General features: G+C 44.6%; 1 protein-coding gene and 1 long non-coding RNA gene across 3 annotated transcripts in view; one reads left to right on the top strand and one right to left on the bottom strand.

Moving 5' to 3' along the window:
• Positions 1-22,378, bottom strand: part of LOC138964660 (uncharacterized) — a 464,957-nt gene that overhangs the window by 241,154 nt on the left and 201,425 nt on the right. The gene's annotated exons all lie outside the window — the stretch shown is intronic.
• Positions 1-22,378, top strand: part of LOC138964654 (ubiquitin carboxyl-terminal hydrolase 19-like) — a 59,399-nt gene that overhangs the window by 15,837 nt on the left and 21,184 nt on the right. For both annotated transcript variants that reach the window (XR_011455171.1, XM_070336663.1), the window contains exons 7-24: positions 1,703-1,774; positions 2,392-2,507; positions 2,944-3,137; positions 3,407-3,566; positions 3,853-3,986; positions 10,150-10,242; positions 11,207-11,272; positions 11,687-11,797; positions 12,250-12,360; positions 13,301-13,384; positions 14,468-14,562; positions 16,635-16,695; positions 17,342-17,457; positions 18,650-18,793; positions 19,753-20,081; positions 20,634-20,701; positions 21,578-21,644; positions 21,931-22,068. Coding sequence is in view for 1 of the 2 variants with exons in the window: in XM_070336663.1 (XP_070192764.1) it covers positions 1,703-1,774; positions 2,392-2,507; positions 2,944-3,137; positions 3,407-3,566; positions 3,853-3,986; positions 10,150-10,242; positions 11,207-11,272; positions 11,687-11,797; positions 12,250-12,360; positions 13,301-13,384; positions 14,468-14,562; positions 16,635-16,695; positions 17,342-17,457; positions 18,650-18,793; positions 19,753-20,081; positions 20,634-20,701; positions 21,578-21,644; positions 21,931-22,068 (2,159 nt within the window). In the remaining variant the exon portion in view is untranslated. The remainder of the gene's footprint in view (positions 1-1,702; positions 1,775-2,391; positions 2,508-2,943; positions 3,138-3,406; positions 3,567-3,852; positions 3,987-10,149; positions 10,243-11,206; positions 11,273-11,686; positions 11,798-12,249; positions 12,361-13,300; positions 13,385-14,467; positions 14,563-16,634; positions 16,696-17,341; positions 17,458-18,649; positions 18,794-19,752; positions 20,082-20,633; positions 20,702-21,577; positions 21,645-21,930; positions 22,069-22,378) is intronic.

Genomic DNA, 22,378 nt, shown 5'->3' with positions numbered 1-22,378 from the left:
CTTACATAAGTCTTGAATGCAGCTCATTGAACGTGCAAGAACGTAGTCATGAGTTTCTATCTGCGGGATATTTTAAGTTCCCGCTATTTTAGTACACATCTGCTAGACATCAGAAGATGCCTTTGTTTATGTTTTCCTACGGGACGTATCTGGTTCCTGGAAGTACAGAACTTTCGGTCTGCTAGCTATTTTAGCGGCAGGCCAGATACTGGCAAGATGTTAATTGTGAGTAAATTTACCCACCACCTAGATTAGCAATCTGCTATCTATGTGAGTTGCGTAAGAATATGTAATTTAATATAAAATTTCAAAAGTAAATTTTCATTTAATTAATATACTTACCAACTCACATATCGAATTCCCTCCCAGCCATCCCCGCAATTTGTATAAAGGGATATGGGTTTCAGAACGGAATGAGTATTACCGGTATACGGCCTGCGCATGCGCGGGCACCGGTAGGGGAGATAACTACCACGGATCATGCCTTATATGGCAGGTGGTTTTTGTTTTAGAGTTATCTCCCCATGTTACCATGTAAGAGTGCTTCAATGTCTTAGCAACCAAACGAAGTTATTGCTATCTATGTGAGTTGGTAAGTATATTAATTAAATGAAAATTTACTTTTGAAATTTTATATTTGTGGAATGAAGTATGGTGCGCAGGAACAGACACTTTGTGAAGAAATATTTGTAGATTTCTTTACACATAGGTTGGTTCGGAAGTTCAACTGGGAATGCGAGTATTGTAGCAGCACTTCTTTCTTGCTGCAAGAACTACATGTTGTGAGGTTGGTATGTCGAAAGCAGGCCTGTGGCATTGTAGAAAGTAGCTGGGTAGCTGAGTTGGTAGAGCTCTGGACTTGTGGTCCTCAAGCCCGCTACTAACTACAGCCGAACCACGCCCAACTAGTTCAGCGAACGTTCTGCAACGTCATCAAATCAGGGGATTCCCCTATTTTTGGGTTGCAGCTGTAACCTTCGCCGATACAATCCTGCAAACATTCGGCGCGTCATCGGCGAACTGACTTTTCATTGGTGGAATATTTTTGTATCTTCATCCTTGAAGAGTGACAATACTGACGGCTATAACGCTGTCAACCAATCACGAGTCTTCTCACATGATATTTCTTGATCATATGACCGGTATCGCTAATACATTTCGCCGCTAGTTAGTACACCGAACCAGGCACGGTGTAACATTCTCCAAACGTTCGCCGACCTAGTTTGGCTTGGTTCGGCTGTAGTTAGTAGCGGGCTTCAGGTCACAGTTTCGAATCCCGGGAGGGACAGACACTGGTCAACCTTTTGTGCAGGCTCAGAGACAGTATCCATGTCCCACCCCTGTGTCGCAACAGTGGCACCTCTGACATTGTGCCAGAAGTGCAGGTGGCTGAATACACCTAAACACGCACACACCTGGGTAGCGCGACTTTGTTGCTGCTAGCTTTCCACTGGGAGGAAGTGACCTGAATTTTCCAGCATTGGGACAATGGAGTAAATGAAAGGAAAGAAAGGGAGGGGAACATGAATACTTGAAAAGAGCAAGTAGGATTTATTAAGAACTAGTTTCTGAGTATATCTAACAAGGATAGACACACATAAAGAGGCCATTCACGCAAAACCGAATTGTTACAGAATTGAAAGAATGTTTGGCGCATGCTTGTCGTTTTCACAACAAACTGTATGGGTTTTTTCAATTTCAGTGACGCCAAGTTTCTTCAGCTTCATGAAGGCACATCCGAGGACAATGTGTTTTGCTGGAAAGTCAACACCAAGTAAGCATAAACAATTCTTTTTTTCAGTTCTCTCTAGATGAGAATTATTAGCTTTTGTATTGTTTTTTTTGGGATGAGACTTTCAGCAGACTGTAAACTAAAATGCTTATGCAGAGGTGCTGGAAGCAAGAAGTTCTGACATGTCTACTGAGCGTGTATCACAGCAATTGAGCAAATTTCATTAGTCTGTCGGAATTTTTACGAGTCTGTCGGCAAGAGACTAGCATCGTTATAGGGGAACTTAAAAGAAGCACAGAAAAAGCCCTAACTCAGCTTCTACTCAAAGAACAAAAGTAGTAATGCGTTTTTCACGTATAGTGCTTGAGAAAAAAGTATGGTCTCAGTATGGCAAACAATGGGTCATCTTTTAGACAAACAAGCTGAGGTTTTCAGGTTGTCTGAAAGATTTTTCAGTGATCACTGGCTAGCAGACTGGTTTTTAGAGCCTGATTTTATTTTTGCAAAGTCTACTTCACAATGCCGGCTGCACGAAGCTTTGGCACTGAATTTTCGGTAACAAAATGTTGCGAAGTGTCTGCAAAGACTAGTTTTGGCTCAATGAAGGGCAGCCTTTACAGCACCCCTGCTCATGAAACCATTGTTTTCTGTGTTCATAGGAACTTCCTCAACCCAGCATTGTGCAAATACAAAACCACAACATCGTTCATCGAACTGACGCTCGAAAAAGCTTCCACTGTTCGCTGGGCGGGGCTGGAGGCTTTGACCAAGAAAGGTAATGGTCCACCTCGTTTACCGTATTATTTTTTTTTACAGTACAAGACGCTCTACCTTCCTTCTGAGACCTCAAAAAATCTTTGAAAATCAGATCTTAAAAAGGAGGGAGTCTTAAAGTGGGGGTCAATTTACAGAGGTTATAAACAGAAAATCTGACAAAACCCAGGTCTGAAAGGGGAGAGAGTTTTCAATTGGGGGGGTCTTAAAAGGGGGTTCCACTGTATTGAAAAAGGTGCAACCCCGATGTTTCAGGTTAAAATGAGAACGATCTACACAATAGGCGTTTCCAGCGTATTGGCACAAGCCAAAGGAAATACCCCCCCCCAAAAAAAAAGAAGAAAGCACGAAAGTACACAAAGGAACACCCCAAAAAGTTGGTTTCTCGCTTCGTTTTCATTATTTACCTGATTACAAAAATGAAACTTTCATCTCAGAAGCAGCACCACCTAAATCGTCGTCATGGATACCAGCATCCAGTGGAGCAGGAGCGGCGGCAGCGTCCTCGGACAGCAGTACCAGTGCCGTTGCTTTTGACGAGATGTCGCAGGTTGACGTCAACCGTCGCGACTCCGAATCCAACGACATGTCATCGTCTTCTCAGCTTGGCGCAAGTACTTCAAAAACTCAGGTCAGTCTTGCGTCCCTGGAAGTTTTTATTTGGCTTTAGGCTTTGTCGCTTTACATGAGATTTATTTCCCAGGTGCTTGTGAATGAAAACTCGTGAAAATGATGACAAAAGATTTTATTACAACCAAGTGCAGTACACAGGAATATATCTTGGTTTGAGTTCATTCAATACATAATACATTCAAACAGCAGACGGACGTACCTGTGTTGCAACCTGGTTTCACCGGCCATGCCTTGACCTAACTGTATGTACTGTGTTGTGTTGTTCAGAAACCCACAGCCAAGGTGCAGCCTCTGAACAAACAGCAAACAGACGTGCCGGTGGTGCGACCTGGTTTCACCGGCCTGGACAACCTGGGCAACACCTGCTTCATGAACAGCGTCATCCAGGTGCTCTCCAACACGCGCGAGATCAGGGACTTCTTCCTCGGTCAGTCTCTTTCGTTTTCCTGCACTCTTGTCTCCTTACTTCTCCTCTCTCTAACCTTCCTTGGATATGGGAGATATGTTTATCGTCTTATTCTTATTTTCTGGAATCCAACCTCTCTTTCCCTTCCCCTCCAGCCCCTCCCCCCCCCCCCTCTCTCTCTCCTCTCCACCCTCTCTCCCCTCCCCCTTATCCCCCCCTGCCCCCTCCGCACACTCACAATATCAATACTATCAATCTGAAAGTTGCAACCAGTGTTGACGTTTTGTTTGTTTTTGTTTTCCAACAGGGGCGTCTTTTCAGAATGAGATTAACCGAGACAACGTGCTGGGGTCAGGGGGTCAACTGGCCGTGTCGTTTGGCGTTCTGCTCAGGATGCTGTGGAGAGGTACCCGCCATTCCTGTGCCCCCAGCAAACTCAAGGTGAGAAGTTGTTTAAAATCAAAGTAGAGTCCATACATTGAGAACGTGGTTATATAGTGGAACAACCCCCCCCCCCCTTTTTAAGACCTCCAAATATATATCTAACTTCAAAGATTAGGTCTTAAAATGGAGGTAGGTCTTTAAGGGGGATTAAATTACATTCTTATCCCAACTCACATACAGCAATTTACTCCAGTTTAGTGCTAGGACGCTGAATAGCATCGCCTTGGTAACAAGGGGAGGTCACCCTAAAAAAGAGCTACCTTGACCCCTTAACATGACAAAGTCACGCGTGACTTCCTGACCTTGCCGCCATCTTTGAATCATTCACTCTCCAGCGATCTGTGTCTACAGACGTGTTTTGATTTTGCTCCGGCTTTCAGCCGGTTTGTCTGACTTCTGCCTTTGTCAGACCCTGCCTTGGTACTTGCACACGGTCCCTCTGCTCCTACTGTGTGTTTGGGTGAGCTTTTTTGTCGTTTGTTATCGTTTTGTGACTTAGGTTTGGTCGAATACTTAGCTTTGTTTACATTTTTTCCGTTCGCCATGTCGGATAAGGAAAGAATAAAAATGCTAAGTCGGTGGCCGAGCCTTCTCCCACAAAGAAGCCTTCTCGTAAGTCGTAGAGTTCGGCATGTTAAGCTTTGATTAAAGTCACAGATCCTTGTCTAAATCCTCGTTTGATGTGCGATAGACTTACCTTATTCTCCGGCTATGCCTAGTTTGCCTTCAGCTGCTTCACCGGTCTTGTCCGGTTCAGGCCCTGTTAGCGAGAAGCAGGATGTTTATGCTATTTTGCACTCCTTGAGTGCTTAGATATCCTCTCTTTCAGCCGAGTTTTCGTCTACCAAGGCTGAGATGTGTCTTTGCCTTCCGGTGTGGGAGGTGTGCGTTCCCTTGCCAGGGTGTGTGTCCGCCTTCCTCCACTTTTACGTCCGCCGACGTTCACGCCTCGTTTGAGGGCAGCCGTGGTGTTTCCCTACTGCGTTCCCAGGCCTCTTGGACTGACGACGATCAAGGTATTTATACTTCGCCAGTAACCGGGTTCTCCGGCCAAAACGAAGTGCGTGTTTGGAGAGAGTAGCCACACCGGTTCGTGTGCGCGAAAGCTTAGGCCCTAGGTCTACGTCGTTCCGATTGAGTGAACGTCTAGATCGAGGGAAAAGCCCAGACACGCGTTCGGTCAGACCGACCGAACAGGGGAAGTGCGTCCTCCGACACTCCCTAGAGGAGCGGTTGGTGCGGCAGCACAGCTTTCACAGCTTTCCCCGCTTCCGCCTTTCAGGCAGGAAGCAGTCCCTAGGGACGTACCGCTTGGGTATAAAATCCCTCGTGGGCGTCTCTTCCGGGCGACACTTCGTCGGACTATGGTAGTCACGGCGGAAGTGTCTTGCCTGACTTCACGGAAGTGAGGGACTATGAGTCGGATTTTGGCACTTCCGTCCAGGGTGACGAAGATGTCAACTTCCGCATACCGACTAAGCTTCCGCAAGCTCTGGCTTTAGCGGAGGAAGTGGCTTCACGGTATTTTGAGGAGGGGGTGACATTCCCCGCTTCCGCCCTCTGGGCAGGAAAGCAGTCCCTAGGGACACACTGCTTGGGTATCGCATCCCTCGTGTGTCGTCTCTTCTGGGTGACGCTTCGCCTGACTATTGTAGTCAGGGCGGAAGTTCGTTGCCTTGTTGCACGGATGTGCGGGATTATGAGTCGGATTTTGGTGCTTCTGTTCAGGTTGACGAAGATGCCAACTTCCGTGTACTGGTTGAGCTTCCGCTAGCACTGGCTTTGGCGGCGGAAGTTACTTCGCGGTAGTTCGAGGAGTGTGCGGCAACACTTGTAGGTTTGTTGCCCAACCTCCTTCCGCTTTGGGGGATTCCCGTTCTGCGAAGGACTGGAAACAGCAGTTCCGTTTTCGGAAATTCCCGTTTTCGGAAATTCCCGTTGGTAGCGTTTGAGCTGTCTATGCTACTGACTACTGGGCAGTATGGCGGTGCGTTTCACGCTGTACCGTGGTTAACAGCACAAGGTCTGGCTCCTGATTCAGCGCAGCCTTACCGTGCTTCTTTGTTTTTAGCCTCAGCTTTGCCTGCTGGTTTGGCTAAGAGGTTTACACTGCTGCATATTTCAGTCAATTTGATTGGCTCGTTTGCCTTGCCTCGTTCCACTTTTCCGGAACTTGCAGTCCTTAGGCAAGATGATACAGCAGAGACAGAGTAGTCCCGTTTTCGGAGAATTCTCTTTTGTCTTTGGAGTAACTGGCTTACGTTTGCTTGAGTTATCGTCTCTCTCTGAGACTTTGCAGAGATCTCTGGCGAGATTGATCGCGTCGTCATTAGACCCATTCAGGTTTCGTGACGATGCGGTAGAGAAAGTTGTCACTATTCTGGTAGGGAAGACGGCTACAGTAGAACAGTATGTTATACTGAGTCCTCTTTCTTGTCTCTGGGGGAATAAGCACATGATCTTTTCAAGTTATCCTCTGTTTAGGAAACTTTGCAAGATTTTTTTTTATAGAGCTCTATCTTCTCTGCTCTTGTTAACTTCGAGTTTCGTCGTGACGCACGGGAGAAGGATGTCATGTCGCTTCTAGCTGCTTTGGCTAAAGTCTTTTGAACAGCGGAGCCTCCCAGCGCTTTTCTTGGCACATTGCTTGGCTCAGGTTGCAAACAAGAGGCGGATCTACTCCGCTCTTTGCTTTTTGTGGTCCATCTTCTGGGAGAAGCTGTGATCTGCGTCGGCTGGCCACATTTGGCCTTTATTTAGGCAAGATGCGGAGCTAAGCAAACACACATTGGGTTAAACCCTCTGCCTTAGGCAGCTTCGCGGTATGTACGCCCATCTTTGGTGCGGCATACCTCTTATTTTTCACCTTCTAGGGTGAAGTTGCTGAGGCCTCAATTTTTGTTTTTTGCCTCTGTGGTGAAAAACAAGGCAAGCTGTTAAAACTTTCTCAGCTTTTACGGCTTACAGAATTGCGCTTTCTCATCAGGGTCATAAGCTTTGGTTTCTGACAAGTCGCCAGAACATGTCCAAATTATGGGCTCACATTCTGACTAAATTTTTAGGCTCACTGAGCCATTGCTCGTAACCTCTCAGTCGGAACTTTTCCGGCTAAGCCTACCTCTTGAGGCAGTGGCTTCTGTCAGCGACTTTCGCTGCGCAGCACAAAGGACTCGCAGGAATTCCTTAGTTTCAGCTTTTCTTTCTAAGAGGTTACGGAAAGAACTAATCACCATCATGTGGCTAAGCCTAGGTTTGGCACAGACGTTTTTAGCATTGGGGTTGTTTTTCTTCCACTCGCAAAGACATACACCGTCGTTTGGCGGGTACGCCCTTCACAGAGAAGGGTGGACAGGGTGCAAAGTCTGTTTCGTACTCTGTCCTTGATAAAGAGAGCGGCTGTTCGTGTTCTGACCTCTCTTTTTGGCCAAATGGAATCGATGGCCACTCTTGTGCCCTTAGGCAGAGTCCACAGGCGGCCATTTCAGGCTGCCCTGAGTTCGCTGTGGAAGCCTTCTCTTCAGGGCTGGGAGACAGTAGTCTCTCTTGAAAGCTGGTGTCGGCACACAACGAGGCAGTGGCTGCTCCCTGGGATTTCACAGGGAGTGCCAATTTCGTTTGCCCCCCCCCCCGGACGAGTTTCTGTTCACAGACGCGTCTATGGAGGGCTGGGGTGCCTATCTTTCTGTTCACACTGCGTCAGGTCTGTGGAACGGGACGCAGAGTGGGGGGCACATTAATGCCCTAGAGTTAGAGGCTGTTTTCCTGGGACTCCAATCGTTTCTGTCTATGGTCAGGAACGAATAAATTGGGGTTCGCACAGACAACACGACCATGGCGGCCTATTTCAACAAACAGGGAGGCACTTTGTCTCTCGCTCTTCTGTCAGGTCAGGTCAGATTCTTGCCTGGGGCAGCCAGCACCTTATTCTGTTGTCAGCGAAGTACGTCCCAGGCATACTCAACGTTCTTGCGGACTACTTCAGTCGCCCGTACTGTACGATGCACACGGAGTAGTCTCTGACTCATCAGGTCCTACAACGTCTGGGTGGCATTTCGGCAAGCCTACAGTCGATCTGTTTGTGACAAAATTCTCCTGCAGGCTTCAGGTCTTTATCTCCCCCTTTCCAGACCCAGAGGGGAGGGAAACAGACGCCCTTGAAGTAAACTGGTCGCGTCTGAGCCTATGCTTTCCCCCCTTTTCATCTCTTGGGAAAGGTTCTCAGGAAGGCGGAGCGGGGACAGCCTTGCTTGGTGTTGGTGGCCCCTTGGTGGCCCAGCCAACATTGGTTCCCCGTCCTCCTTCGCCTCGCAGACGGCCCTCCATTCTTTCTAGGTCGCTGCGCCGTTCTGGCTTCTCAGACGCTACTTTAGGCTTTGTCCAAAAGGCCCACAGGGAATCGACCAGCACTGTTTATGCGTCACACTGGTCAGCTTGGACAAAGTGGTGCTCGGAGAATGGAGTTACTGCTACTTCACCTCGCTCTATGCATGTAGCAAATCATCTCTCGTGTTTGGCTGCTCAGGGCTTGGCTCCTTCTTTTTTTGAGAGTCAGGCGCTCAGCCATTTCTTCTACTCTGAAGCAATTAGGGCATAGCATTAACCTGGGCGGTGTAATTGCTAGTGTTCTTGAGGGGGCAGCGATTGGTTTTACGAAGGCTAAGTCCCCTCTTCCCGCGTGGGACTTATTTTTTTTTTGGTACTCAAGTTTCTAGCCTCTTCGGATTTCGAACCTTTAGCTTCAGCGAGCTTAGCTAACTTGACTCGTAAAGCCTTGTTCCTCGTTTTGTTAGCCTCTGCCCGTGGAGGCGGTGAGGTGCACGCTCTTTCAGGCCTGGCTAAGGATATTTCTTTTGAGAGCTATGGCTCTTTTGTTTTAAGATTTCGGCCGGAGTTCCTTGCCAAAACCAAAAACAAGGTCTGTCCTCCTCTGTTATTCGCATTCCTCCTTTAAGTAGGATTCTTGCGTCTGGTGAACCTGATATGGTCAATTGTCCTGTTTGTACTCTTACCAGCTACTTATCCCGTACCACGCCCATTAGGTCTAGGGACCAAAAACTGCTCTTCATCTCAGTTGACACTGAAAGGAGCAAGGACTTGTCGCGGGTCACTTTGGTAAGATGGGTCTCTACGCTTATTAAACAAGCGTATGCGTGGTGGCACAGACAAGTTGGGATTGGGCATTCTGTCCTTCCTATGAAGTTGTCAAGAACTCATGAAGCCAGAGCCTGGGCTACTTCTCTGGCAGTCCTCCGCTCAGGCGTGCTGGCAGAGGTCTTAGACGCTGCCTACTGGAAATCGCAGGGCGTTTTCATCAACTTTTACCTGCGAGATGTGGCCAGCACTCGTCATGGTGGCAGTAGCTCCCTACCAGCCTTTGTCGCTGCTGGACAAGTGGAATTTTGTTTTCCCACCTCCTTCATTAGCATTCTGCTGTATGTGAGTTGGGATAAGAATGTAATTTAATTGAAAATTTTCATCTAAATTTTAATTTGATTATATACTTACCCAACTCACATAGTTGATACCCGCCCGCCTGCCCCGCTTTTGGGGTTTTTATGGGGGTTTTTTTCCTAAAAAAGAGGGAAATTTTTCTATGTTCGCTTTCGATTGAATGATTCAAAGATGGCGGCAAGGTCAGGAAGTCACGCGTGACTTTGTCATGTTAAGGGGTCAAGGTAGCTCTTTTTTAGGGTGACCTCCCCTTGTTACCAAGGCGATGCTATTCAGCGTCCTAGCACTAAACTGGAGTAAATTGCTGTATGTGAGTTGGGTAAGTATATAATCAAATTAAAATTTAGATGAAAATTTTCAATTGTGCTCTTGAGACACTACATGCAGGTTCTACTAAAACTCCTGACTCCTGACACGTCAGTTTTGCAAGAAAAAGTGTTGTGGAAGTGTGACTTAAGACGAGCATAACTATTTGCAATGGGGTGGAAGTTGTGATGGTGTTGGGAGGCTCCTGTATGACCGTATTGAAATGTAACTTATGAGTGAAACAAATGTTAAATTCGGGCTGCTTTCTCACTGGGGGAAGCGAGCTGCCTACACATTTTTTTTTCCCTGCATTCGTGTTTTCAAGCCCTGCGACTTTTGCTGTGAACTTGGATTCTTTTTTATGGTGGTAAAATGACTGTGGTTTGTGCTGTTTGTTGTTCAGGAGCTTGTGGCCCACAAGGCGCCCCAGTTCCATGGTTACCAGCAGCACGACTCTCAGGAGTTCCTGGCCTTTCTCCTCGACGGTCTGCATGAGGTCAGTTTCTGAGGCATCACGCTCTGGCTTTTTGAATGTAAAGCGTGGAATTTTGCCCCAGTGGGTTTGATTTGAAAGCTTTAGGTACAAGGGGAACGGCAGTTTTGGCTTAATTTTTCGTCATAAATGCACCTCACACTTTAGTGTTTAAAGGCACAGTGCAGCTCACAGCCTTCGTTTTGCGTTTTTGTTGCAGCTGAGTGCATTTACAGTTCAAAAATCCTCCTATGGTAGTAAAACAAACCCAAAACTACCCAACGACGACATCTGTGAAGCTCGACAGTTTCTTGTTCACGCGAGTGCATAAATTAACCTAGTTATTACGTGGTGTTTGGTCGGAGTTCGATTCAACTGAGGGATTCCGGCCTCCATTTTTTTTTACACAAACTCATGATGACGTCTGACATAGTTTGCTAGTGACGTGTCTTTTTGTGCATGATGTGGTGATCACCTGATCTAAATTTAGATCCAAAAATAGGCCAAGACCAGCCGGGTCCGAGTAGGAAATTAATTTGTAAAAAAATCGCAGTTCTTGACTCTTTGGGTGCAAGTCAATGAAACTTGGTAGTTCTTCTAACGGATAGCTGCCTGAGGTATGACTAAAAGCCCCAGGGGCTCCGTGCTCCTGGATTTGACAAGTTCAGTACCTTTAATGTTGAAAATGAAAACCGAATTTGATTATTTAACGTTATGCTTTCCCGGCTTGCTGGGTCAAGCTGAAGTGAACAAAATGTTGTTGTGGGTTATTTGAAAGCATTTGTGTGTGTGTGTGGGTGTCTTGTATGGATAAGTATTAGCAATAAAGGTTTCTTGTTTGCTACATGAGCATTTTATAGCTCTTTATGTAATTAATTCATTCAAAAAGATAAATGAAAATTGAATATCTTGATGACTGTCAAATGCAATCATAAGCGCCAAAACTGCGTGCCATTGTTGATCTGAAGTGTGTGGTTGTTGGTTGCAGGACCTGAATCGAGTGAAAGAGAAGCCCTACACACAGGCAGTGGAGGATGAGGGAAGACCTGATCATGTAAGCAATTACGGCATTTAATATTTGGCAGGCATAGTTGCGTGTTTTCTCAGCATGTTACAACTGTAGCGAGATTGACATGTGTTTGGTTTTCAAGAACCACGGCTGTGGAAATGACACCTATTACATTTAGTCATAATGGCAGCCGTTTTACAAACCAGTCAAGGGTAACCAGTGTGGAGACTGGGTTTGTCAGAAACCGTTTAGCCGGTGATTTCGTCAGAAACCAGCCCTTCGTTGTCTTCATCAGAAACCAGTCCCTGTCATCATCGCAAATGCTTTTCCATTGATATGTATGTACATGAAAAAGGCCTTTCCCATTCACTCTTGATGAAGAGTGCAGAAATGATTGCCGTGAAATGTATTATATCAGCATTAATGAAGTTTTTGTTTCAAGCTGAATGTTTGTTACAGGTTGTGGCGGATGAAGCGTGGGAAGTGCACAAGAAGCGGAACGACTCTTACATCGTTGACTTGTTCCAAGGGCAGTACAAGTCAAAGCTTGTGTGCCCTGTTTGCAACAAGGTGGGTTGTGTTTTCACCAGACTTGTCTTGCATTGAAAGAAATTAGCCTGCAGACGATCAGAGCGTTGCTTTTTGTTTTAAGCCATTCAGAGAAATGTTTATAATATGGCTGATATTTAAAATTCATAATATTTTCAAATTCTATGTTCAGTTAATTGGAAGGTTGATCTAAACATAACAAAAATTCTGTGAAAACAGACAGCTTTTGTTTCTTGTATTGGATAACAGTACACATGTTGAGTTGTTGCTGTTAACGTCATTTGCTCGTTTTTGTGTGACTTTTTATTTACCAAAATTGAAAATTTAAACTTAAGTCTTATCTTTGTTTTTGGTTACAAAACTGTTGAAAGAAACTGTGATGAATGATCCCTCAACCTCAAATGAAATCGTTTTGAAGTGTGCGAACGCAGTGAACTGAATGTGCTTCTCATAGTGTGTTACCCGGTGTGCAGGTGTCCATCACGTTTGATCCCTTCCTCTACCTGTCCGTACCCATCCCAAAGAAGAAGAAGATAATAACTCTCACCTTCATGTGGCGCGACCCTCTGCGCAAACCTGTCAAGGTAAATGTCACATGCTGGTTGTCTCACCTTTATTGGTAGTTATGTTGGCTGCCAATCTAGGCACCATGTTCTCAAAGTTGAGAGAGAGAGAGAGAGAGAGAGAGAGAGAGAGAGAGAGAGAGAGAGAGAGAGAGAGAGAGAGAGAGAGAGAGAGAGAGAGAGAGAGAGAGAGAGAGAGAGAGAGAGAGAGAGAGAGAGAGAGAGAGAGAGAGAGAGAGAGAGAGAGAGAGAGAGATGTATGTCAGGGTTTGTATGTTGGCTGCCAATCTAGGCACAATGTTCTCAAAGTTGAGAGAGAGAGAGAGAGAGAGAGAGAGAGAGAGAGAGAGAGAGAGAGAGAGAGAGAGAGAGAGAGAGAGAGATGTATATGTCAGGGTTTGTATGTTGGCTGCCAATCTAGGCACACTGTTCTCAAAGTTGAGAGAGAGAGAGAGAGAGCGAGAGAGAGAGAGAGAGAGAGAGAGAGATATGTATATGTCAGGGTTTGTATGTTGGCTGCCAATCTAGGCACACTGTTCTCAAAGTTGAGAGAGAGAGAGAGAGAGAGAGAGAGAGAGAGAGAGAGAGAGAGATGTATATGTCAGGGTTTGTATGTTGGCTGCCAATCTAGGCACACTGTTCTCAAAGTTGAGAGAGAGAGAGAGAGAGAGAGAGAGAGAGAGAGAGAGAGAGAGAGAGATGTGTGTATGTCAGGGTTTGTTTGTGTATTTGTGTTTTCATTTTGTGCATTGGTTGCATATGTGTGACTATGAGTATATGGAAAATGTTCTCATTGTTGAGAGAGAGATTGTGTTTGTGTGCTCGTATATGTGTGTCTGGGTGTCTGTGCAGTTCTTAATTTTGTGTACACCTCGTTGTTATCAACCAGTATATCTTACAAATAAATATTCAACACTGGTGCTTGCGCTATCTTATAATACTGCTGTATGGGATGTTTCAGTACATGATACAGTTGGTGAAGGATTCCTCTGTCCAGCATCTGAAGGAGCTGCTTGCTCGCAAGACGGGTGTGCAACCCAAAAATGTGAGTCGTGGCATTGTCTGGTGTCCCTGCATTTTTATTGATTTTTACTCATAATTACCGTACTTTCCGGGTCATAAGGCGCGACTTTTTTCCTCGAGTTTGACCCCTGCGTCTTGTATAACGAAGCGCCTAATCCGTGTATGAAATACGAAAAAAATCAAAGAGACCGCCTGAGTACCAGTCAAACAACTTGTGATAATGCATGTTTCAGCTACTAGGTACTACCCTGGCCAAGTTTCCTCTCAAGACATCAAAGAGACCGCCCCATAGGTTAAACTCGGTCACTGACCCCGGTACAGGAAGTGTTTCCTCTCTCAGATCTATGACAGGGGAACCACCTCTCATAGCAAAAACTGGGTCATTGACCCCTGGGAAGAAGGTCAGTGTCTAAACAAGGCAACCCAGCTATCACAATTGACCTGCCTTTGATCTCGCCGCACACACAGAGCACACATATTTCCACTCTGTATTCTTCCTTTGATGTGCGGCTTATTTTCATTCTTCGACCGTTTGTTACCGGTATACTTTTTTAATTTTGGTGCGCCCTATCGGCCCCCTGCGCCCAATGGGTGACTGGAATACAATTTTTTTTAAAAAGAGGGGGGTGCGCCTTATGCGCTGTAGCGCCTTGTAACCCGGAAAGTACGGTATAAGATAATCTTTCTTTTCTTATTTTAATTTGCTTTATTGTCCCATCGCTGGGAAATTGAAGTCTCTTCTTCCCAGTGGATAGCTAGCAGCATCAGAATCTGGCTACCCAGGTGTGTGCGAGTTTATGTGTAATCAGCCACCTGCACTTATGGCAGGTCTTTTACAAGCCACTATGGTGACGCAGGGGTGGGACATGGTCACAGGAACATGTCAAAGTAAATTACTCAATTTGTTTGCCTGTGAGGGGACTTTAAAAACTGGCGTGTTAAAGTTGTTAAGAAATTGTGTTCATGAACGGTCAGCCTGATTTTCAGGCTGCTACTCACTTTGGATATTTCTTTCAGACAATTCAGGTTTAACGATGCATTTTCAAGGGACTTTGGTAATATTTTTTTGGTTGATTTTTAATGTTAAGTCGTGTTGTGATTTCAGATGCGCGTGTTTGAAGTGTTCCGTAGCCTGTTTCACAAGCGTTTCATTGGCGGGAGCGATCTGAGTGGTGTGCAGCCCCACGATGTGATCATTGTGTAAGTTCACATATCAACGTACACTGGAACCCCCTTTTAAGACCTCCAAAAATCTGAGAAAATCGGATTTGAAAAAGGGGATGGGCGGGGATGTAGCTCAGTCGGTAGCGCGCTGGATTTGTATCCAGTTGGCCGCTGTCAGCGTGAGTTCGTCCCCACGTTCGGCGAGAGATTTATTTCTCAGAGTCAACTTTGTGTGCAGACTCTCCTCGGTGTCCTTTCGTCGCGATATAACCTTCGTGGTTGAAAACGACGTTAAACACCAAATAAATAAATAAATAAAAATCCTCTGTGTCCGAACACCCCCGTGTATACACGCAAGCACAAGACCAAGTGCGCACGAAAAAGATCCTGTAATCCATGTCAGAGTTCGGTGGGTTATAGAAACACGAAAATACCCAGTGGCCGAAAGCGGCGTATGGCTGCCTAAATGGCGGGGTAAAACATGGTCATACACGTAAAATTCCACTCGTGCAAAAAACACGAGTGTACGTGGGAGTTTCAGCCCACGAACGCAGAAGAAGAAAAAGGGGAGGAGTCTTAAAACGGAGGTACATTTGCAGAGGTTATGAATAGAAAGTCGGAAAAAAAAAGTCTTAAAAAGGGGGTAAGTTTTAAAGGTGGTCGTCTACATTTTTGCTTTTTTTTCAATAATCTTATGGTTAGATTTCGCTAAAAAGTTATGTCAGATGATGAATGAACCATGGGGAAAAAAGTTATAGCAAAAAAAATATAAGTAAAAAAAGATTTTATTTTTGGGTAGCGTGACTCACGCTTCCAATATTTTGTTTTCTGTTTGCTGAGAACATGTGCTTTGCCTAAAAATACTGACCAATCAAATTCATGTCACTATGCTTATAGCCACGCCCAGACAAGTGCAGCAACAGTTTGACACTGGAGCGCTGTCCACGCTTTTTTTTAAACGCACGAAATGCACGGGATTTGAGAGGAGTTTTGCGCTTGGCATTTTCCAAAATAAGGATATCCTACTATGAGTACTACGCTGGAATACTACAATGAATTTTCAAACGGCTACACTGGCTTCGTCTTTCCTGATCGAAAGGGGGTGTTTTGTTGATATTTGTAGATAATAGACTCTGCATTTTAAATAGACTCTGCATTTTAATGGTCAAATGGCGATTTCGGTATAAAAATGTAGACAAGGACCTTTAAATCAGGAGGGCTTGAAAGGGGAGTTCCCCTGTATATTTACACAGTATTTTCTTGTTATGCAGCAGACTATGCATGGATGTTTCTTCTTCGTTCGTGGGCTGAAATTCCCACTTTCACTCGTGTGACCGTTTTTACCCCGCCATTAAGGCAGCCATACGCCACTTTCGGAGGAAGCATGCTGGGTATTTTCGTGTTTCTATAACCCACCAAACTCGGACATGGATTACAGGATCTTTTCCGTGCGCACTTGGTCTTGTGCTTGCGTGTACACACGAAGGGGGATAAGCCACTAGCAGGTCTGTACATAAGTTGACCTGAGAGATCGAAACAATCTCCACACTTAACCCACCAGGCGGTCGCGGCCGGGATTCGAACCCTCGACCTTCCGATTAAGAGGCCGACGTCTTACCACCCCGCCACACAGCGCCCGTCGCATGAACGTTTGAAGGGCTGTGAAATGAATAAGTATGCTTGTGTATAAGCTGCCTGTTAGAGGTCGATCTCGTATCCATGAGTTGGCGGACCTAAAAACTAGTTTGTGCATGGCTTCATGAAACAAGGTTAAATTCACTAAATACAAATTGTGGAAGCATAATTCCAGTCACCCATTCAGTTTAGGTGGTGAAAGTACATATACCCCAAAAGCATCAGGTTTGATGACAACCTAAGTGAAACGTTAAAAATTTCTCTCAGGCATAGAATATGTTGGACAAATGAATGGACATGTTGCCGGATTTGTCCAAGATCTACATGGAAAAGCCTTCAAAAAGCTCAACGCCGCTGAAAATCCAAACTGGCATTCATGTTTATGAGAAATTTCAGATCCTTGTCTGTTCAGTATCATGTCAGTGTTGTTCATGAACACACAATAATTAGTGCATTGTTTTTTATGTGCACAGGAGTGAAGTGTTGTCCAAGGAAGCCGCAGGGGAGGAGGTGGTGGAGGTGGAAGTGATTCAGGTCAGTGACTTCATGTTTGTTTGTTATGCTAGCAGCTAAGTGACTGCATTTTCTTCCATGTATTTCACAGCTGCCAACTAGTATTACTTTTCTGGATTTTTCTTCTTCTGCGTTTTAAATTTTTACCCCAGATTTTTGAACTTGGATTTATTGACCAGATTTTGATATTAGGATGATTGTTTTTTTTTGTTTTCTTTAACTTTTCTTACTTTTCTTCAACTGAAATGGCTATGCAAGAGGATAGTTATATCTCTTGAAAGGAAGTTAAAAAACAACAACGAACAAATCATCCTAATATCAAAATCTGGTCAATAAAATCAAAATTGAAAATTCTGGAGGAAAAAAACACTTTGTCATTGGTTCTCTTTCGATGTGAAGTTTAATAACCCAGCAAAATGAGCTTTAATTGCACATACTGTACCATACCTTACACGCATATTGTAAGGTATGGTAAGTGTGCTTATTAAAACTAGATTGAAGAACAAAATTTCAGTTTGCATATAATTATGTGCACAGATTTGAATTATCTTTCTCTACACCTATGATACAGTCTTTGTTTCGCATGCCCTGGCTAATCACACACATGTACAGGCTTGTTCACACCAGTCAGATTAATCACATCTCATTGAATTTTTGCATTCAACAGAGAACGCTGATCCCTCAACAACATCCGACAAGGTGCTCTGCGTGTCACAAGGAATGTAAGAACGACAACAAACTCAAACGCTGCACCAAGTGTCTTAAAGTAGGCTACTGTGATCAGTAAGTACTTCTTTCACTGTGTGTGTGTGTGTGTGCGTGTGTGTGTGCGTGTGTGTGTGTGTGTGTGTGTGTGTGTGTGTGTGTGTGTGTGTGTGTGCGCCTGCCTACGTGCTTGTGTATGTGTGTGTGTGTGTGTGTGTGTGTGTGTGTGTGTGTGTGTGTGTGTGCCTGCCTGTGTGCCTGCGTGCTTGTGTGTGTGTGTGTGTGTGTGTGTGTGCTTTGTTTCCCCTGTTTTACCCTGTAATCTCTTGACAACTTGGAAGTTTTTAACCCTGAAAGAGTATAAAGCTGTTATTACCTTATTATTCTCATCAGCATTAACTTTCCGTATCAGTGCCTCCTGAAATAGGAAGAAAAGAAATGAGTAGAAAGTTAATGAAAAAAAAATTCATTAACCAAGAAATGTGAGGCATGTGAATTGTTAATCGACACAGGGTTTTGAAATCATGCCAAAGTATACTCTTGACATTCCAGCATACAAGTAGGCAATTTGACCGCTACAGTGGAACCCCCCTATTAAGACCCGCCAAGTTAGGACTTCCCCCGTTTTTAGACCTTGTTTTCTCACATTTTCTACTGCAACACGGTTGGCCTAGTGGTAAGGCGTCCGCCCAGTGAGCGGGAGGTCGTGGGTTGAACCCCGGCCGGGTCATACCTAAGACTTTAAAATTGGCAATCTAGTGGCTGCTCCGCGGCCTGGCGTCTGGCATTATGGGGTTAGTGCTAGGACTGGTTGGTCCGGTGTCAGAATAATGTGACTGGGTGAGACATGAAGCCTGTGCTGCGACTTCTGTCTTGTGTGTGGCGCACGTTAAATGTCAAAGCAGCACCGCCCAGATATGGCCCTTCGTGGTCGGCTGGGCGTTAAGCAAACAAACAAACAAACTCAGATTTTCTGTTCATAAGGTCTGTAAATTTACCCCCGTATTAAGACTCCCTCCCTGGTTTATGTACATTTCTGGAGGTCTTAAAGGGGGGGGGGGGGGGGGGGTTCCACTGTATCCGTGCTAATTACCACTGAATAATGGTGTTAACTGTCTATGAATGTCTTATTTTTCTCTGTTATCAGGTCGTGCCAAAGAGCACACTGGCAGATTCACCGCTCTCAGTGCAGTCCATCCCCGGAACCTGTGATTGCCACTGAATAATGGTGTTAACTGTCCATGAATGTCTTAATTTTCTCTGTTATCAGGTCGTGCCAAAGAACACACTGGCAGATTCACCGCACTCAGTGCAGTCCATCCCCGGAACCTGTCGGCTGTCCCTTCATCCTCAGTCTGCCGCGATCACAGTGCACGTACAGTCACATCGCCAGGCTCATGGAGAACTTTGCCAGGTACGCTGGCGTCTTGTTTTGTTTTCACATTCATTTTCTGTGTTAGTTTATGATTTATTATACGTAATTTGTATTTTTAACCAACATATGATGTTTTACACAGATCGAAACAGTCAGTGTTCCCTGAGACCGCGCTAGCGTTCGAGGTGAACAATGACTGTCGAGATCTGTGTAAAATATTTGGTCAAAAATACAAATAACATTTATGTATCCATCACTTTCATTCCTAGAATTCCTTTTATTATATTTTTTTTCTCTCGCACAAACACGCACTCTTTTGTAGTCTTGGCTAGCCGCCTAAATATGAGTTTTTGTTCGACTCAGACGTCACATGGCTCAAAGAAGGGAAATCCAATGTTCAATCGATACATATTAGAATTTAAGAGGTGTAGTTAGATTCAGTCAGCTTTTTCCTCCAGGCCTTTTTTGATTTTATGAAACTGTGTTTGACTTTGGGGTATCTGTTTGTTGCCGTAGTACACCTCTTTGCTTTTTAAAAACGAATGACACTTGCAGGCATGGGAATTGTCCGCCGAAAGGCAAATTTTCGCCGAAATGTTTTTTTGTTCCGCCGAAAAAGCAAAAGTGTCCGCCGAAAAAATAAATAGGGGTGGCAAAAATGGTTCTGAAAACTGAATTTAATGGCAAACTTGGAGCTCAGATGACACCAAATTGCACTATTTGGGTTCTTTGGAGAAACAAATTTCCGGGGGAGCATGCCCCTGGACCCCCTAGTAAGGCTAGACGCGAAGCGCTGTCGACTTTGATATTACTTAAAAATGTTCAGCCTTTTCAATTCCCATGCCTGACAAGTTATTAAGAGGGAATAATTTAGCTGATTGATGATGTGAGAGAGTGAAATGTTTCTGTGGGAGCCAGAATTGACATGAGGAAAAATGTCTAACGTGATCACTGAACTGTTAAAGCGATTTACTTATTTTAATTTCTTTGTACCTCAGGTACTCTGTTGACACCTTCCAACCGCCGGTCAAAACAGAACCGCTGACACAGTCAGCTCCCACCATCACCACCACCACCACCACCACCACTACTACCCCCGGAGTCATGCTGCCGCCTTCCAACGACCTCCAGTTGCCCTCTCACCCTTCCGCCTCTAACCTCTCGAGCAGCAGCGGCAGCCAATCGAGCGGCAGTCTCAGCAGCCTGGATTCCATCTCCTCATGTTCGTCGACGGCCACACTCACGGCTGAAACGCCGCACGCCACGTTTGACGTCCATCAGAGTGCGGAGGAGGGAGATGAGGAGAAAGATGTGGATGAGAGTAAAGGTGAGGGCGGGGGATTTTCTTTGAATTTTTTTTTTTAAAGATTACTATCGAAGAGTTGTACCATGGAATACAATATGGTTAGTGGGACACCTTTGCTGAACTCTTATCACTCGGGTTAGTACACCGAAGTTCCTTGATGTACCAAAATGACCCCTCAAATGTACCAAATCATTGGTACAGCTTTATTTTCTGGTTATACAGCTTTGTTTTCTGTAACAAGAGTCACACACAACAGTTTGTTTGGCTTCTTATTGATGTAACAGTGTTCACCTATAAATTACAATGGAGAGGTTCGTAACGTCTTCAAAGTATTTGCTTCAATGTATTCCAGTTTATGTTTGCATTTCTAGAGACAATCTGCTGTATATATATATTTTTTTAATCACGTCATGAATTGGATTCTTTCATCTTTAACAGAGACCTCATTTTTAACATGAACTGGTCACTGGTACTACAACCATGACAAACTAAAGTCAATGTAACATGCCTCCAAGCAGATTCCACCGTGCTGTCAGTTTGAACTTGAACTATAATTCATGGTCACTGATGCAGATACCTGTATGGACGAGCAGGGTGGCGGTGATGTCGACAGTGGCATTGGGTCGCTTTCATCTTTTCAGGTGAGAGGAAGGACTTTTTCAGAAACCTTGTAAATTATCAGATGGTGATGAAAGAAATCAGTAATGTGAAGAAAACGCCAATGGTTGATTCTTGTTTTTAATGTCCGTTTAACCTGTTACGCGGGGCCGCCATGAACACACAATGTCTTCAGGTAGAATGCCTACAAATGTTTTACCATAAAGGCGGTCCTTACTTGAGCCCAAAGAAGACTTCGCAAAGTCTTTTTACCAAAAACTCAGTGGTAAAGCCACCCCCCGCGGGTTAGGGGGAAGAATTTACCCGATGCTCTCCAGCATGTCGTAAGAGGCGACTAACGGATTCTGTTTCTCCTTTTACCCTTGTTAAGTGTTTCTTGTATAGAATATAGTCAATGTGTGTAAAGATTTTAGTCAAGCAGTATGTAAGAAATGTTAAGTCCTTTGTACTGGAAACTTGCATTCTCCCAGTAAGGTCATATATTGTACTACGTTGCAAGCCCCTGGAGCAATTTTTTTATTAGTGCTTTTGTGAACAAGAAACAATTAACAATAACAAGTGGGTCTATCCCATCCCCCCCCCCCCCCCCCCCCTTTCCCCGTCGCGATATAACCTTGAACGGTTGAAAACGACGTTAAACACCAAATAAAGAAAGAAAGTGGTAAAGCCTCGTGCGTCCAGCTTTGCGAAGTATACTCCGCGTAGTCAACTTCGCCCAGTTTTAAGGACAGGCTTTCAGGGTTATCTCCCAAGAGCAAGACACACACATGATGGTTGCAGCAAAAAAGTTTCTAAGCCATAAAAGCTTCAGTAGACTTGTTGAACGTGAAATCTCTCTTTCTTGTATGCTTGTTTTTTTGTTTGTTAACATGTTAATTTCTATCCTTTGTGTACCACAGACTGGAGCCACGTCAAGGGTGTCAAACCAGAGCTGTGCCGAGGGAGACAGTGCGCGGGAACCTGAAGGTGATACAGTGGAACCCCCCTTTTAAGACACCCAATATAAGACTCCCTCTCTTTTAACATAGCAGTAGCTTTTTTTTTTAAATGAAAGACTGTCTGGTGCAATCAAAACCAATAGTTTTTTTTCTTTCGGGTTAACGATTTCATTTTTGCATGAACTCGGGTAAAATACTGACATTTCCGGAATATTTTTTGGGGGGTTGACGATTTCATTGTCGCATAAAAACTGGTAAAATACTTGACATTTCTGTGGTAAAACTATTTGACATTGCTGTACTGTGTTTTTCAGAGAAGAGTGGGTGCGTGAACAACATTCAGAGCGTTGCAGCCAGTGTGACGGCAGAGCGCAGCATGCCACTGTTTTTCATCAAACCCGTCACAGCTGAGGGCCGGGGAATCAGGGAGTTGGATAGACTGGATGACAGAGGTGCAAACAGTACTGATTATTTTCTTCTTTGTTTTCCGTTGAATTATTCTAATACTTATGGCTACATTGTGCTCTTTTTTCAGCTCTTTGTCAGACAGAAGTGGTTTACTTGTATAATATTGTTGATCTGTGTTTGTCAGAATTTTGGAGGTTTCAAGGTTTGTGTTAGGTTTGGTCTTGATGCCTCATTGACTTTCCTTTTTTTGTGCTTCTTGTTTGTCTTTATCTTCTGCTGTTAAAGTCGGACACATTCAGCAAGTAAATGAGAAATTTGAAAATGTTTTGAAATAACAGGAACAATTTCTTTGAT

The sequence above is a fragment of the Littorina saxatilis genome, linkage group LG4, assembly GCF_037325665.1.
Source record: "Littorina saxatilis isolate snail1 linkage group LG4, US_GU_Lsax_2.0, whole genome shotgun sequence".
NCBI lineage: Eukaryota > Metazoa > Mollusca > Gastropoda > Littorinimorpha > Littorinidae > Littorina > Littorina saxatilis.
This window is presented reverse-complemented; position numbering and strand designations above follow the sequence as displayed.